The sequence below is a fragment of the Caloenas nicobarica genome, chromosome 10 (assembly GCF_036013445.1).
Source record: "Caloenas nicobarica isolate bCalNic1 chromosome 10, bCalNic1.hap1, whole genome shotgun sequence".
Classification (NCBI taxonomy): Eukaryota; Metazoa; Chordata; class Aves; order Columbiformes; family Columbidae; genus Caloenas; species Caloenas nicobarica.
This window is the reverse complement of record NC_088254.1, coordinates 8,183,311-8,197,204: the sequence shown is the minus strand read 5'-3', so window position 1 is coordinate 8,197,204 and position 13,894 is coordinate 8,183,311. Positions and strand designations below refer to the sequence as shown.

Here is a 13,894-nt window from a genome sequence, read left to right as displayed (position 1 = left end):
GGAGCACAGACTGCATAGGGTGGTGTTCACATGGCTGGACAGAGTGTGGCAGCTCTACTGAAATGAGCCTTTGGAATTTATCATCTACAGTCAGGTTGCTTGCATTTTTCATCAACAGGAGGAGAAAGCTGCTAACAACTGAGCAATAAGCCATTTGCAGACCAGAGGAATATGCCTGTCACAGCCTTCTCACTGCCACATTATATGAAGCAACAAGCACTAGATTCTTCCAGAGAGGAACACCTAGATGCATCGTCTGACCCACCTGGAAGAACTGCTGCCTGGCAAACTAGCCTGGCAAAACATCAAAAAATGAGACTGATGTTTGACTGTTAATCTCCAGTTCAGGGTCATGAGTCAGATCTGAAAAGAACTGAAAGACACACTAGAAATTGTGACATAAAACTAGGACTCTTCAGCCTGGAAAAAATGATTAAGTGGGCGGGCATATAGTGGTCTTAAACACAGAACAACTAGTATCTGAAAGGAAGACTCATGGTTGAAGGCAGCAAGTGTACAAAAGCTGCTGGAGTCTCATCAAATTATTCACAAAAATTAGAAAAACTTGATTTTGAGGGAAGCCAGACCTTTTTCTTGTAAAATGGCTGATCACTGCAACAAGCACACAGTAAGAGTGCCTAAGAAGTGAAAGCAATAACAACATTTTTACTGTTAGCTCCTGTCTTGTCTTGGCTTCTTTTTCTACATTGTAACTTGGAAATGCTGCTGGAGTCCCCGCTGATGAAGAAATGAGGCACCACTTCTGCTATAGCCTAAGGTTGCAGCACCCTTATGATGATATTGCTGTGGTTGCAGCAAGGCTCATTGAGGCGAGACCTCTCCTTTGTCTCTTCCCCCATAACACTCAGGGCCAGAATAACCCGAGACACTGCCATGTAGCACTGAACACAAGTTTTAGTGTGCTCAGGTTGTGCAGTAAATGTGACCTGGAATTTCCATGGGAACGCACTTCCTCTGAAACGGAAGGTTAACTTTTTGTAGCTGGAAATATCACATTTCTTTCAGCATACAAACTGCTGGAAACAAAGTGTAACACACAATCTCTAATTACTAACATCTTTATCAGTGTTCATGCATTCATTTAAATCAATATTGCCTGGATTGAAACTATTCTGAACACTGTTTTGCCTTAAAGCATCTTTCATTCACACTTGGCAACATCCTTATAAATTAGGAATGCAGTTTGTTGCAATGTAATAAAGAAGCTTGTAAAAATAGCTTGGTGGTAATTAACTTTTATAATTCTTGGGGAGTGTCAGGCGGAATTTATGATGTCATGTAGCAGTGAGGGAGTGTTATGTAGATCCACACATGAGAAAACAATGGGGAAAAGGGAATCGGGGAAAAGGGGGAGGAAAATCCAACAAAATCTACCGTTAACTTAATAATCAGAATTAAATTAACCTTGCTGACACCATTTGCTTTATGCTAAATCAACCCAGCTTTGATCTGCTTTTTCTGATGGAAAAAGGTCAAGCCCTGATGGCTTGTCGGGAGTTTCCAGTTGCCAGCAGGGCTTTTTCTTATGTGTCATTCATTCATGATTACCTATATTCATTATAAGCCACTTACTCCTCCCCACAGCATGGCTTGGGAGCTCCTTTTTTTTTTTTTTTTTTTTTTTTTTTAAAATGCACACTGTCATCACTACCACGACCCAGGTCACAGTTGGGATGCACTCTCATTTAATGCACAGGTGGAGGAAGAAAAAATAATTGGCAAATAACAGCACACCCCTAAGCTTTGTGCCTACTTAGCCAGACCTAGAGTAGAGTGAGATTTTGCAGCATTAGATTTTACATATCCAGGTATGCTAAAAAATAACAGAGTCATCCTTCTTAACGTAGCAGTGGTTAAGAAGAGCATTTGAATAGGATGTTGAGTATGTGTTGCTACATGAGTGAAGCTGAGTGTATGAACCACAGTCAACAGCTTGCAGACAAACTCTGAAAATCTGATTTGAGTAAGAGCTGAGTTTTAGACTTCAAGTTTTAGACAACTTTGACAAAGCTTTTCCAGCAAGGTATTAGATTCTGTCTTTACAAGTTCCCTAGCATTAATAGAAATAATTACAGGAGTCTGGCAGCAGAATGGAGTCCCATACTCCTCCTACTGGCACAATTCCCAAAACAGCTGTATTTAGAATGGATTTTAATATATTTCCAAAACCTGCAACATGCTGCACTGCACTGACATATCAAGGATATGACTGCATCAGTACAAACTCTTCACATAGCCTACATGAAAACAGCAATAATGAATAATGCTTAGGTTCCTTCTGACACAGTCCCTGAAGAGCAGGTGTTGTTTATACATGGATTTACTTAGGTATTGAAACCGTAAGTTGGAACACCACTCATGAGAATGATTGCAGGGTTGCACTCCAATAGGTTAGAGAAGTCAACCATTGGCACTAAGATACGAGCATTGTAATGTCAGAACTGAAGCAGTCAAAAGAACACTTCATTGCTCATTGAAATACATAATAAATAGTAAAAAAATCAAAAGAAACCCAACTCCCAGAGAGAAGAAAACACCAACTGTTTGAAAAAAAGGGACAGGAAAAAGAAGCCTGGGACTCCATTCTGCAGGATTACTCCGTGTTTCTCACTTGTGCAAATCCAGGGCTCCTTTTGCACACACTTGGACACTTCAGGAAGTTACCAATTACCTTCTACATGGATTTCTTCAAAAGCACTCCCCTTTTCAGCTGAACCAACTATGACTGTACTAGCAGAACAGTCATGCTAATTTTCCACTGCCTGCAAATTAACGTTCATAGTCAGAAATTTCACAGGTCTGTCAGGTGTACTTCCTTCTCAGAGTCCACACAGTCCTTAGATGTGCAGAGACCACTTAAGACTGGGGAGAGCTACGTTTATATCCTACATCTGTTTCATTTAGAGAAAAGTTCCTCCTCCTAGATCAGCCAGAATCAGGCAGAGAAGCAACGTGCTCCTGGGTTTCTCATAAGCCAGGACAGTTCATTTTACACGAGGGCATTTGACTGCGTATCTTTATGTCAGTTGGATTTCTGTCGCTGCTGATCCACAGGCCAAGCCTTTTATTTAATTGCTTCTAATAAAAAGATTTCAATCAATGATTGATCTATTGGGTTCATGTCAAGTAGAGGCATAACAGTTGTTTAACGCCGATCTCGCAATCTTCTTTCTTTGGGCATAATTCTCATGCACATACAACCCCCCCCCGCCGATTGTTCAGACAAATCTGTTCAGCATCTTGATAACGAAAATGATGGGCCCCTTTAAACCTCAGCCAACCTAAATATATCATTGAATTCCAAAATACATTTGCCCTGACAAGTATGAAAAACAGGTTTGTGCTATTAGTGTAAGGATTGTAGCAAATATTTTAAAATAATGATTACTAGCTAATATTCTTGTTGGTCTAACTATTAACAATTTATCCCATGCTGAGGATAAGTCAGCTGAAAACAGAGAAAATTTGCCCCTTGCAGCACATTTTGAGTGACAAAAAGGAATTGTGTTGTAGTAGCTTTTTCTAATTTTAGCCATAAGCATACATGTGCCTTGGTAGGCAAATAAATGCATTATCACTGCCTCACAGTTTATGCTAAGACCAATGCTTTGAACCTCAAGTGTTCTTGAGGTTCACTAAGAATCAAGTACTTTCAGAGCTGGTGGGCTGGTTATTTCTACTGAATAGAAACCCTCTTTGAATCAAGGATATGCAGCATCTTTAAAATACACAATTAAGATTACAGATTTCCTGGGCCTCCACCTGTTCTGCGAAATGCTCTTTATAAAGCTTCTCTCCAACATATATTTTCATTTTTCCCCTTCTTTCATCACTTCCTTTCTCCTTACATTTCTCCCACCATTCTCTAAACAGAGGTTCCTTGGCTCCCTTCCAGCTCAAGCATAGCTCATTTTCTTTCTCTTCTGATGTCTGACAGAATAAAGAATGTATTTTACATGAGCTTTGCAGTATTTCATTCAACTTATCTCCTAGTATCAAAATACTTCTCTTGTAAATGAAACATTTGAAGGTTGAACATCAGCAAAAACTCTCATTTATGACACCACAGAATACCTGTTGTCCTACTGTTGCAATGTTTTCTTAGAATTAACTCAAAGAAACTGCCGGTTTCCCTAATTTCCAAGTCACAACCTTTCACTCTGTTTCTCAATGAGTAATGCAATGTTCTGGGAAGGTACCAGCCTTTAGCCACCAGTTCCACCAGAGATGAGGAGGGAAAACTGCACAAGAAATGCAAGCTCCATATTTTTTCCAAAATTTTCTTTTGTCTCTTGCCAGAAATTATTCCAGAAGCCCAGCCACAACAACACCGTAATGAAAGACAACAGAATCTCATCACAGAGCATTTGGATAGATGTGAAACCAATGCTTAGCACTTGCTTTTAATTTTCTTGAGAGTTTGGTTGAGTTCGGAGCTTTTTTCAAAATTTTCAGAGGGTGCTTTACCAGGAATCCTGTCCTGGAATGAACAGATGAGTCCTTCAATGTGCTAAGGAAACTCAGCCCATGGGTGAGCTCTCGCTAACTGCAGAGGTGGCCTGGGTGCTCTGGGTGCCCAGAGCGTTCTTCAGGCTCTTGCCCCTTCTTGTCACTTGGGAATTAAGCAGTTGTCTACAATCCAATCTCTCAAGTGTTGCTGGCTGTTTTTTAGCCCTGTCAACAAAGCAATCAATCCACAGCCAGCATGACTCAAGCTGAACTTAACAGCAACCTACCATCAGAAACAGAGGCAAGACAAAAGTGGGAGAAAAGACAAAAAAGTACAAACATGATTTATAGCTTGATTTCCCAAACAATATTCCACGTTATGTACCACTGCAAAACATATTTTAAATTATACTGACTTGTGCTTTTGAATCGTAGTTATTCATTTCTATTTTAAAAATCCCAAAGTATATTTCTTTGATTTCCACTAGAAACTCAGTTCTAAAGGAGCTCAGTCCCCCTAGATCATTATCAAAGTTCTTTGGCTTAAATTTAAGTCCTGCTACCCATTGTGGTTTCAACAGGACTGTACACATGCTTACGTTAGTAAGCCATATACTCTTTAAATCAACTACATATATTCTAACTTATTTAAATCTATTTCTGTGTCTAAGTATACCAGGGTTTAACCTAATATTTTAAATCATAGTGAAAGATCTAATTAGTAGCATTACATTATTGTAATTGACATCTTTTAAAGGACACTACTCATTCACATACAGTTCAAGTATTTAATAGAGTTGCCTTGATTTTGTTTCTGAAGAACTGGAAGTTGCTATTCCTATCAGCAATTAACCTATTGAAATATTGCTCCAATATTTAAAAATATAATTAAGAAAAAAATAAAGGGAGACCAAGAAGCCTTTGCAGACACAAAATTATAACTACAAGTGGAAAAAACAGGTCCTAATTACCTAAGTTTCTGTTAACAGAATAGGTACAGATATATATTTTTTTAATGTACTTCATTATTTTTTTATTACTCCTAAAATAGTATCCTTAAAATAATTTCAGATATTTATTTTTAATCCCTAGCACTTCCTCTATAATTCAAAACTGCAACTGGCCTACAACTGTCCTATTCAACCATTTGCTTTCCAGTCCTCCTACTGCTTTTAATTTTCCTTCATGTTTTATATATTCTTAGGCACACAGTTAAGAAAGCTTACTTTAAAATGATGGTCCACCATGCACTTTTGGCCCCCTTTTTTTAAGTCACAAAATAAACTGTCTTATCCTGGTCACAACTGCTATCAAGGTTAAACCTCGCAGTATTTTAGCAGACTCTTTCACAAGTGTCATTTTGAACAAAAATGAATGATTTACTGGTTCTGGGAATGTATTTCCATCTGCTCAGAAGGGAGAGCTCTCAACAGTTGGGTTGATTCACATCAAAAGCCACTACGTATTGCCTCAGTACTGTGCTGTGGCTCTGTGCAGCTTTGCATTCCACACACCCACTTTTCACCAGCTCTAAATCAATCTGGAGAAAATCACTTAAACATGAATGAAAGAAGGGAGCCCTTTGACTCTGTTTTATGTTATGAAACTGCGTGCCTATCTGCTCTCTGACCTAGAAAATGGGTTTAAAAAGGTGAGCAGCTATCTTTGTCAAATGTTTGGTCACAAGAGAGTTAAACCACCCCTTCTGGGAGCACATCACGCATTGGAAAGAGGATCACAAACTTCTTTTGCCACATTATAGCACATTATTCACACTTCATCAGCACATTTCATTGCAATTAAATCGGTGTAGGCATTCACTTCAGTTTACTGATTTTCATTATGGAACTAACTAGGTTGGTTTACATTTCTGGTACCTTCAGTAAACACACCATGATTTGTAGATATTCACTATTCCCCATCTATGATATAAGCATATGAGTAATAAAACTATATTTGACCTAGAAGTTTCTAACTGCTAGCAGACACAGAGTAAGCAATTATACCTAAAAAATGCATCTTCTGTAGAAAAATGGATTATACCACAGGAGTGATTTTTCTGACATTTCTGTATTATAGTAGGGGCAAAAAAATACTTACATTTTTCTGACAGAGTGGAATTAATGAATAGGGTCACTAAGTAAATTGCCTCTTGGGAACAGGTTTAATTAATTGGATTCATGTAAGAGAGACACACGTGGACTATTAAGATTTCTGTCCTCAGAGATCACTACTAACACTGCTGTCTGGCATAGTTGCAATATGCCCAGCACAATAACTTACTATATTGGCTTTTGCTGACCTCCTAGCACGTGCTGTATAACCTCATTTCTGTCATTTTCCACACCAAGATAGCACTACAGAATTTGAATCCAAATACTGCAGTCTTCTTTCTCTATGAGTTGAATAACGCCTCTGATCCCAGGAAATTTAGTTACAAGTCTACAAGTTTTTCCCCTTAGCTTCACGTTTAAGGTTTGACTGAAGGATCTAACCACGCAGCTGGCAGGTAAACCAGCAGAAACTCAAAGCAGGGAACCACATCGCCCTGTGGAGATGCATTACAACTGCGAAGGGAGCTTCGTTGTGGTTTTGGCCCTTCCTGAGCTAGCAATAATTCACTGGTTGAATGCACTCTCCATCACCTGCCTGGATGCAGCAGGCTCCTCACTCCCCTTCCTCTCCTTCAGTCGATCCACCTCAGGAAAGGCTGAAATGTTCAGCAGTTGAGATTATAAAAGCTTCTCGGGTGGCTTGTAATTATAGTATCATGTTAGGTTTTTATTTCTGGTAATACCATTCAAAGCATGCTCACAGTAGCGTAATAAAAGTTGATACTGATTAGGTAATACTAAATGAGACCTAGAGCCTATCAGGGGGACTAATAACCAGATGAGGTGGGACAGCGCAAAGTCAGCCTGAGGCCACAACCACCCCAGCTCGCTATTCATTTTGCCAGGAAATACCTCACGTGATTTTTATTGCTATTAGAACCTGTTTGGAATTTTATTCCGAAGGAAAATAAACATCTTTCTCATACAGCTTTAAATCCCCCGAGTACTACCAAAATGAATTCTTTGATTACTGCTGCTGTTTTCAGATTTTTCTGGAAAATTTATCCTCAGAGAAGGATCAAGTCCTGCTCCCTCTGTCTTCCTCCTGCATACACACCGAGCCACAATAAGCTTTTATAACCATACTGGGTTTGGGGTAAAATGCATGACGTTTTCATTCTGTTAGAGAAATAATGAAAGGAGGGATGGCTAAGTACTTGAGCTGGGTTTAATTCCAAATATTAAGAAAAGCAAACACCCATGCCAATAAATATAAAGCCTCAGAACTTGAGAACAGAATACTTCCTTGAACCTGAAGGTCCAGCAATCACACACTTGTCCACCTCTGTGAACTCGAACTGACTAGAACGGGTCACAAAAAAATACATCAGAACATACAGCTAAAGATGCTTAAATTGGTTAAGGAAATAACAACTGAATTGTCCCTTTAAAGGTTAATTGTAGACCTGCCAGCTGGGTGACCTACATTTGCCTGGTCAAAGCATGTGTGAGAGAGGGCAAAAGAAATACTTTGAGAAGGGAAATTCTGTTTTAACATTAAACGATCCACTCTTCCTTTCCATTGCTCACAGGCCTAGAAATGCAAACTGACCCTATCCAGGGTACAAAGCAGCACAGCAGACTTTCACATCAGCCCCTGGCAGCAGAATAAAGTCCACAGAACCATAGCCATGTGAGAAGTTGATGATTTTGGGATTATTTCCTCAGTGAAAATCTCTCATTTCTTTTCCAAATCCAAAAAGAGCTTTAGGGAAGCCCTTTCCTTATTAGCACATTTCTTTAAACTTGCACTATTTATGCAAGCCTGCTTTACTTATTTCATTGTTCTGGTAATAAATGTATTTTTTTTCTTTCTGCTCCTAAGAACCATATATGAAGTACACATTGTGCTTACAGAAACAGACATTGAAGTTTTGCTGCTCCGCCATGAAAGTCCATGTCTAGAGAAGGTGAAGGTGGTTGTTGTAAGCACCCTAACACTCAGCACCATCTATATAAAATAGCAGTTTTGTCTTCTCTATCACCAAAATAATGGAAACAACATTTAAGAAGTACTAAAACCTAGCCCATGAATGATATTTCCTTTTGAGATGTGTTTTCTCTCTTAAAGCATGTTATCCTTTCTCATGTCCTTATTACTTTTCCATATGTGCCTCTCTATAAAGATGTCTAAATGCTTTGATATTTTTTCACTATCTCCTCGTTCCTGTTTGTTCTCATTGCATGGTACGCTCCATGCATTTTCTGTAGGTGAACTGAAAACCAAGGCCGTGCTGATGGGAACCGAACTCTCAAAGCTGAGCAGAGCTCCCTCCCTTTGCCAGCGGACAACCCAGAGACCCATCAGCTTTCCTTTTGTGTTTCCATCCTCATTCCAGTGACTGACCGTAATTTCTAAACACACTTCGATTATGCAAGAACTCTACTTATGGCACTATGATAAAAAGGGGAGCACTTAAACTTTTTAAATGAGGCTTCTAATCATAGGTACCTCAAATCTCTCCCTCAGCTTCATGTGCAGCCCTGGTTTCTAAAGCCCAACTGAATCACATGGGAACTAACTTTCAAAAGCTGACAATGTGAATATTCTCCTCACAGACAAGATGCATAAAAATTTATTACGTATAAATCATATTTTGAATTTTGCTGAAGAAACTGAACAGTTCTTTGTCAGCTGCCTGGAAGCAGGTAGAGAACTTTTCCACTTGTTGCTAAATGATACAAACACATTTGGCCTCTTTGCTATTGCTGTCAAAATGGATTTGCCTTGGAAACCAGCCAATTTCATCTTACTGTGCTACCAAATGTGAGCTTATCTCAGCCACAAATGTCCATTCCTCTTTTATTGTTTTACGGAAGTCTGCTAAAATTACAGCTTTTATATAAAGCGCAGTGCGGTAAAAAGGAATATCCCAAAATGTTTCCACTGACTGTACATATTGTGAAAACACAGATATTACATTTTTTAACAGCCTGCCACCAATTTCCAACAGCACCCGTTTAGTGAACATCGAGCACTGTTCTACAGTATAAAAATCATGTCTAGAGTAACCTACATTTTGCAATCCATTTTCCGCATATCTGATAGGACCGGTAATTTCTTTTGTAAAGAAGGTTTGTACTTCAGATTTTGTGTGTTAAGGAAAACTATTAGGTTTGTCATTCTAATAATTTCATTTTCAAATACCGTTTTTTGTTCTCATTCTGTTTTTACAGTCACCACCAAAGAATCTCAAAGTTATGCAATACAACAGGCTTTAAAGCCACCAGGGACCCTCCTAACACAAGATGGAAATAGCTTATTACGCAAATGAGATTAAAACACTGACCTTGAATCCACAGTCTTTTGCCAAGGGGCAGTGTGTGTGTGTGTGTGGGTGGAAAATCGACTGCGGTACAGAAGTTTGCACTGTGCTTAGGAAAGCACAAGAATTTTCAAAAGCAAAGGCCTTCATCATCCAGGGGAGACATAATGAGCATTATGATCATTTTAATATTTCATATGGCAAGACATTTATTAGCAAAGAACATAGCTTCACTTCTGCACACAGCCAATGCTATTTTCTGCCCACTGTCCTCTCGTGTCCCAGCCACGAGTGCAGGGCTGGTTCCACACTGTTCCGTTTCTCCTGGCCTGCAGAGGCCACCAGAGCAGCGACGGATGGCGGGCGGGCGGGTGGCCCAGGGTGCCAGCAGCCTGGCAGCCGCTCAGTTGCCCTGGCCAGGCCAGCTGGGATTCCCTCGGAGACCGAGGGTGCCAAGGGGCTGGAGCAAACAGGCTTTGGATGACTTTCTGCTGATGGTTCAAGGCCAAGCTTCCAGTATTAGTAATAACCCAGCTATGTACAACCTGTATCTCTTATGCTGCGCAGCTGAGAACAGAAGGGCATTGTAGTAAATGATTAAGTAAGAAAACAGAAAAAGAAATATGACTTCTGTCTCAATGCAGTCATGTTAATACTGCTACTAAAAGCCTGCCTCTGGCATTCTCTGATTTTTTACATCACCGGTATAGTATTGAAGTTATACTCCATAGGTCTAGGCTACCCATTTGCACGGGTTTGAAAGAAAGACAAAGCAGCGATTGAAGGAAATGGCCTACACTTAGGAAGATGGACATCTGAACAGCTGGTCCTGCTTTTCGAAATTTATGCTTCACTGAGGCAAACAGGAGGCTCACAGGTTAATTTCTATTTTCGAATATTCTTCTGGATGGAGAGAGTTTCTTGCAGGGGCTGAGGATGTCTTTATCACCAGCAACAGAGTCCTACTGTCTTATTCCAGTCAGGCTGGAATATTGCCTCAAGGTAACATTCTTCTTTTTGTTTGGGTCAGCAAGATGTCTTCAAAAAAGGAATTGCAGTTGAGTGCTTCACCTAAGAATCTTAAAGAAGCAGATGATGTGAAGGAGGGGGTGTTGGTGCTGGTTTTTGGGTTGTTTTTTGTTTGGTTTGTTTGGGGTTTTTTGTTAACTACCCCCAAAAATCTCTCCATGCATCTCCAAAAAGAGGGCTGAGAGGGAAAGAATCAGAGAACTCCCACCTGCTAGAAGATATATTCTGAGGAAAGACAGAGGGATTTTCAGGAGCACTCCCTCTCAGAGGATCTCCATGCTCGTTCTCACACATACATAAAAAGACCTTAGAGATTGGTATCTAAGAAGAGGAAAAAAGTGTTTCTCCAGAAATTGTAGAATTGGAATTAATTGTAACAGCACAGTTCCAGCCAGCCTTAGAACTGGACAGCTAATATTATAAAACTGATATAAACACATACAGTGTTTCAAATCTTCTATGTATTAAATGACATTTTTAGTTTCAAAAATTTTGCTAAAAGGAGGAGTAGAAAACAAAAAATGGAAAAGAGAAAACAAAAAGCCCATAAATCAAAACTCTCTGAAAAATACAAAACAAACCTAGAGATTTGATTAGAAAAGTTGTCCATTCTTTATGAAAAAAGTTTGATGAATCTTTTTTTCAATCTATTAAAATCAGAATGGCCAAAGTTAAGAATTCATTATAGAGCTGTTACTTGTTCTGATTTCTATTATTATGGTCAAGATGGAAATGTCAAATGAGAGTGTACCAGAAAAGGAACAATATCTCAATAAACCATAAAACAAATCTTAAACAGAAATAGGATCATCTGCCTTGTACAACTGTAGAAAAATTATATCTGTCCTTGGATATTATCATGTAAGTAGTCAACAGGGAGGAGAGTCTTCCACAGAAGATGGTAAACCTTGTAAAACTCAGTCTTAGTCTTTAATAACTTTTCCATAAGTATTTAAAACATACCAACTCTAATCTGACGTGTCATTCTTAACATACATAATTCATAGCAAGAATAAAATGTGTGCATAGACACATACCTCTTTTCTGGCTTGGCGTTCTGCCTCTGGGACTGAGAATGTCTGCTGCCTCTCAGCGCTCCTCTGCTCAAATGGCTGTTGTTGTGGCCCCCGGAGGAAGCAGAGGCCCGAAGGCCAGCCCAAAGCTGCTCTTCATTCCTGTGAAGCGGCACAGATGTTCGGATGGCAGAAATGACATGGCCGGGATAGGCAGTCAGCGAGTCCTCGCGGTGGCGGGAGTTCTGGAGAGCTCTGTCCGAGGCCGGGTACTGCCGCCCTGGCCTCCGGTAGCCCCGTTCACGGTAATAGGCGGGGAGGCAGGGCCGCGTTTGCTCCATCACGCCGCCGCTGCAGCTCCGGGAGCAGGCAGACCAGGGGCCCCAGCTTCCCCACACGCCTGGGATGCCGGCACTGCTGTCCTCAGGTGCATCGCTTTGCTCTTCTATCCTCTGGGGAACCTGCAGGCACAACAGATTGCCTTAGGAACAAGAGCTCACACTGTAATACGAGGGGAGCACTAATATTCTTTTTAAGCCATTCGCTCTGCAGTCACAAGTGAAACTGCACAATATAGGAAGTAACTTGTCTTCGTTCCCTGTCAAGGAACTGCCTATTCCACCAGCATAGGAGGAGGTCTCCTACTGCCATCAACCATTCAGACCACAAGTATTTTTTGGACTATCTGGAATGGAATAGATTTTCTTTAGTTCTCAGCAATGGAAAACACTGAGTAATGCAAATCTTGGAAATGTGGACATTGAAAATTGTTAGAATATTAGCAAAGTCAGAAGGTAAGTTCATTTTTGGTGATGAACAGACGTTGACTGCTCTCTTCTACTCTGACGCCTCAACAATGGAGATTGCTAGTGGTTGCAATAACATGTCAGGAACTCCCATCTAATGTGGAGCTTTTTAGGAAAGCAGTAACATAAGAGAATAGGCTGATTCCCAACTAGCCAAAAATACTGCAATTGTTAGTTCTTATATTAGCTCTTTTCCCCCACCTGCCCATATTAACGCTTCAAGGAAAAGAGATATTCAAGATGATCTGCCCAGTCTTACATTCACAGAAATCCCCAATAAATTCACTGAAAGACAGGACAAATTGTTGGTCTCAGGTGTGCAGCAGCACTTAGCCCACAGTCACCATTCAGCAGCACAGAGAAAGCAAAACAAAGAACAATCCCAAAGAGAGGGGGGTTTCTCTTGAAGGAAGCTAGGAAGGATTAGGAAAGGCATGGACTGTTACTGTAAGGAGAGTTAACCCTTCAAGCTGTGGCCAAGTATATAAATAGCCGCATCTTGTGGTTGGCAAGGTATCAGCACAGCCCAGAAGTTACAACCACCCACCCCCTTCTCCTGTGGACTTGTGCCCCAAGCTTTACCCACTCCTGGCACTAGACATAGTCAGGATTTCACAGTGTTTCATACTGGGCAGAGCGCTAAGCTTTGTCACACAGAAATTAGATCAATTTTCATTAAACACATAATTTTTCTGTTGCTTTCCTAGTCCAACTGGCTGGATCACTGGTTTAGGTTTTCAAAGCAGGCTTCCAATGTCTGATTCTCACAATTATTAATATGCAGAGCATTATTTTAAATTAGCATCTTTTAATAGTTTATTTATATTCTGAATAATGTTTATACCAACAAGCAAACAGGCATATCATTTCAATTAGGAGACAAAAAATGCACTGTCCACAAACAAATGCGTGCCGTACCTCTCCGGCCCTATTCAAGTGTGCAGCTACCTCGAAATGGAGCATTGGCAAGACAGCCTTGTCTGCATGTATGTCACTTCTCCCCCTTCGAAGGGTGACCTCCTAAACACCTAACTTCCATTAACAGCTTTGCCTCAAACATTATTGTATAATAGCAAAAGATTGACCTCTAGTCACAGCAAATGCGCGGCCACTGAGGGAGCTGCGAAACACCCACAGCAGAGCCAGGCAGCACGCACCAGCTGCCTATAGCATGGCAGGAACGGGTTTGCAAATAC

General features: G+C 40.3%; 1 protein-coding gene across 5 annotated transcripts in view; it reads right to left on the bottom strand.

The window, feature by feature from the left end:
* Window positions 1-13,894, bottom strand: part of THSD4 (thrombospondin type 1 domain containing 4) — a 285,606-nt gene that overhangs the window by 232,595 nt on the left and 39,117 nt on the right. For all 5 annotated transcript variants that reach the window (XM_065641502.1, XM_065641500.1, XM_065641501.1 and 2 more), the window contains one exon: window positions 11,917-12,353. In XM_065641502.1, the coding sequence (XP_065497574.1) occupies window positions 11,917-12,353 (437 nt within the window). The remainder of the gene's footprint in view (window positions 1-11,916; window positions 12,354-13,894) is intronic.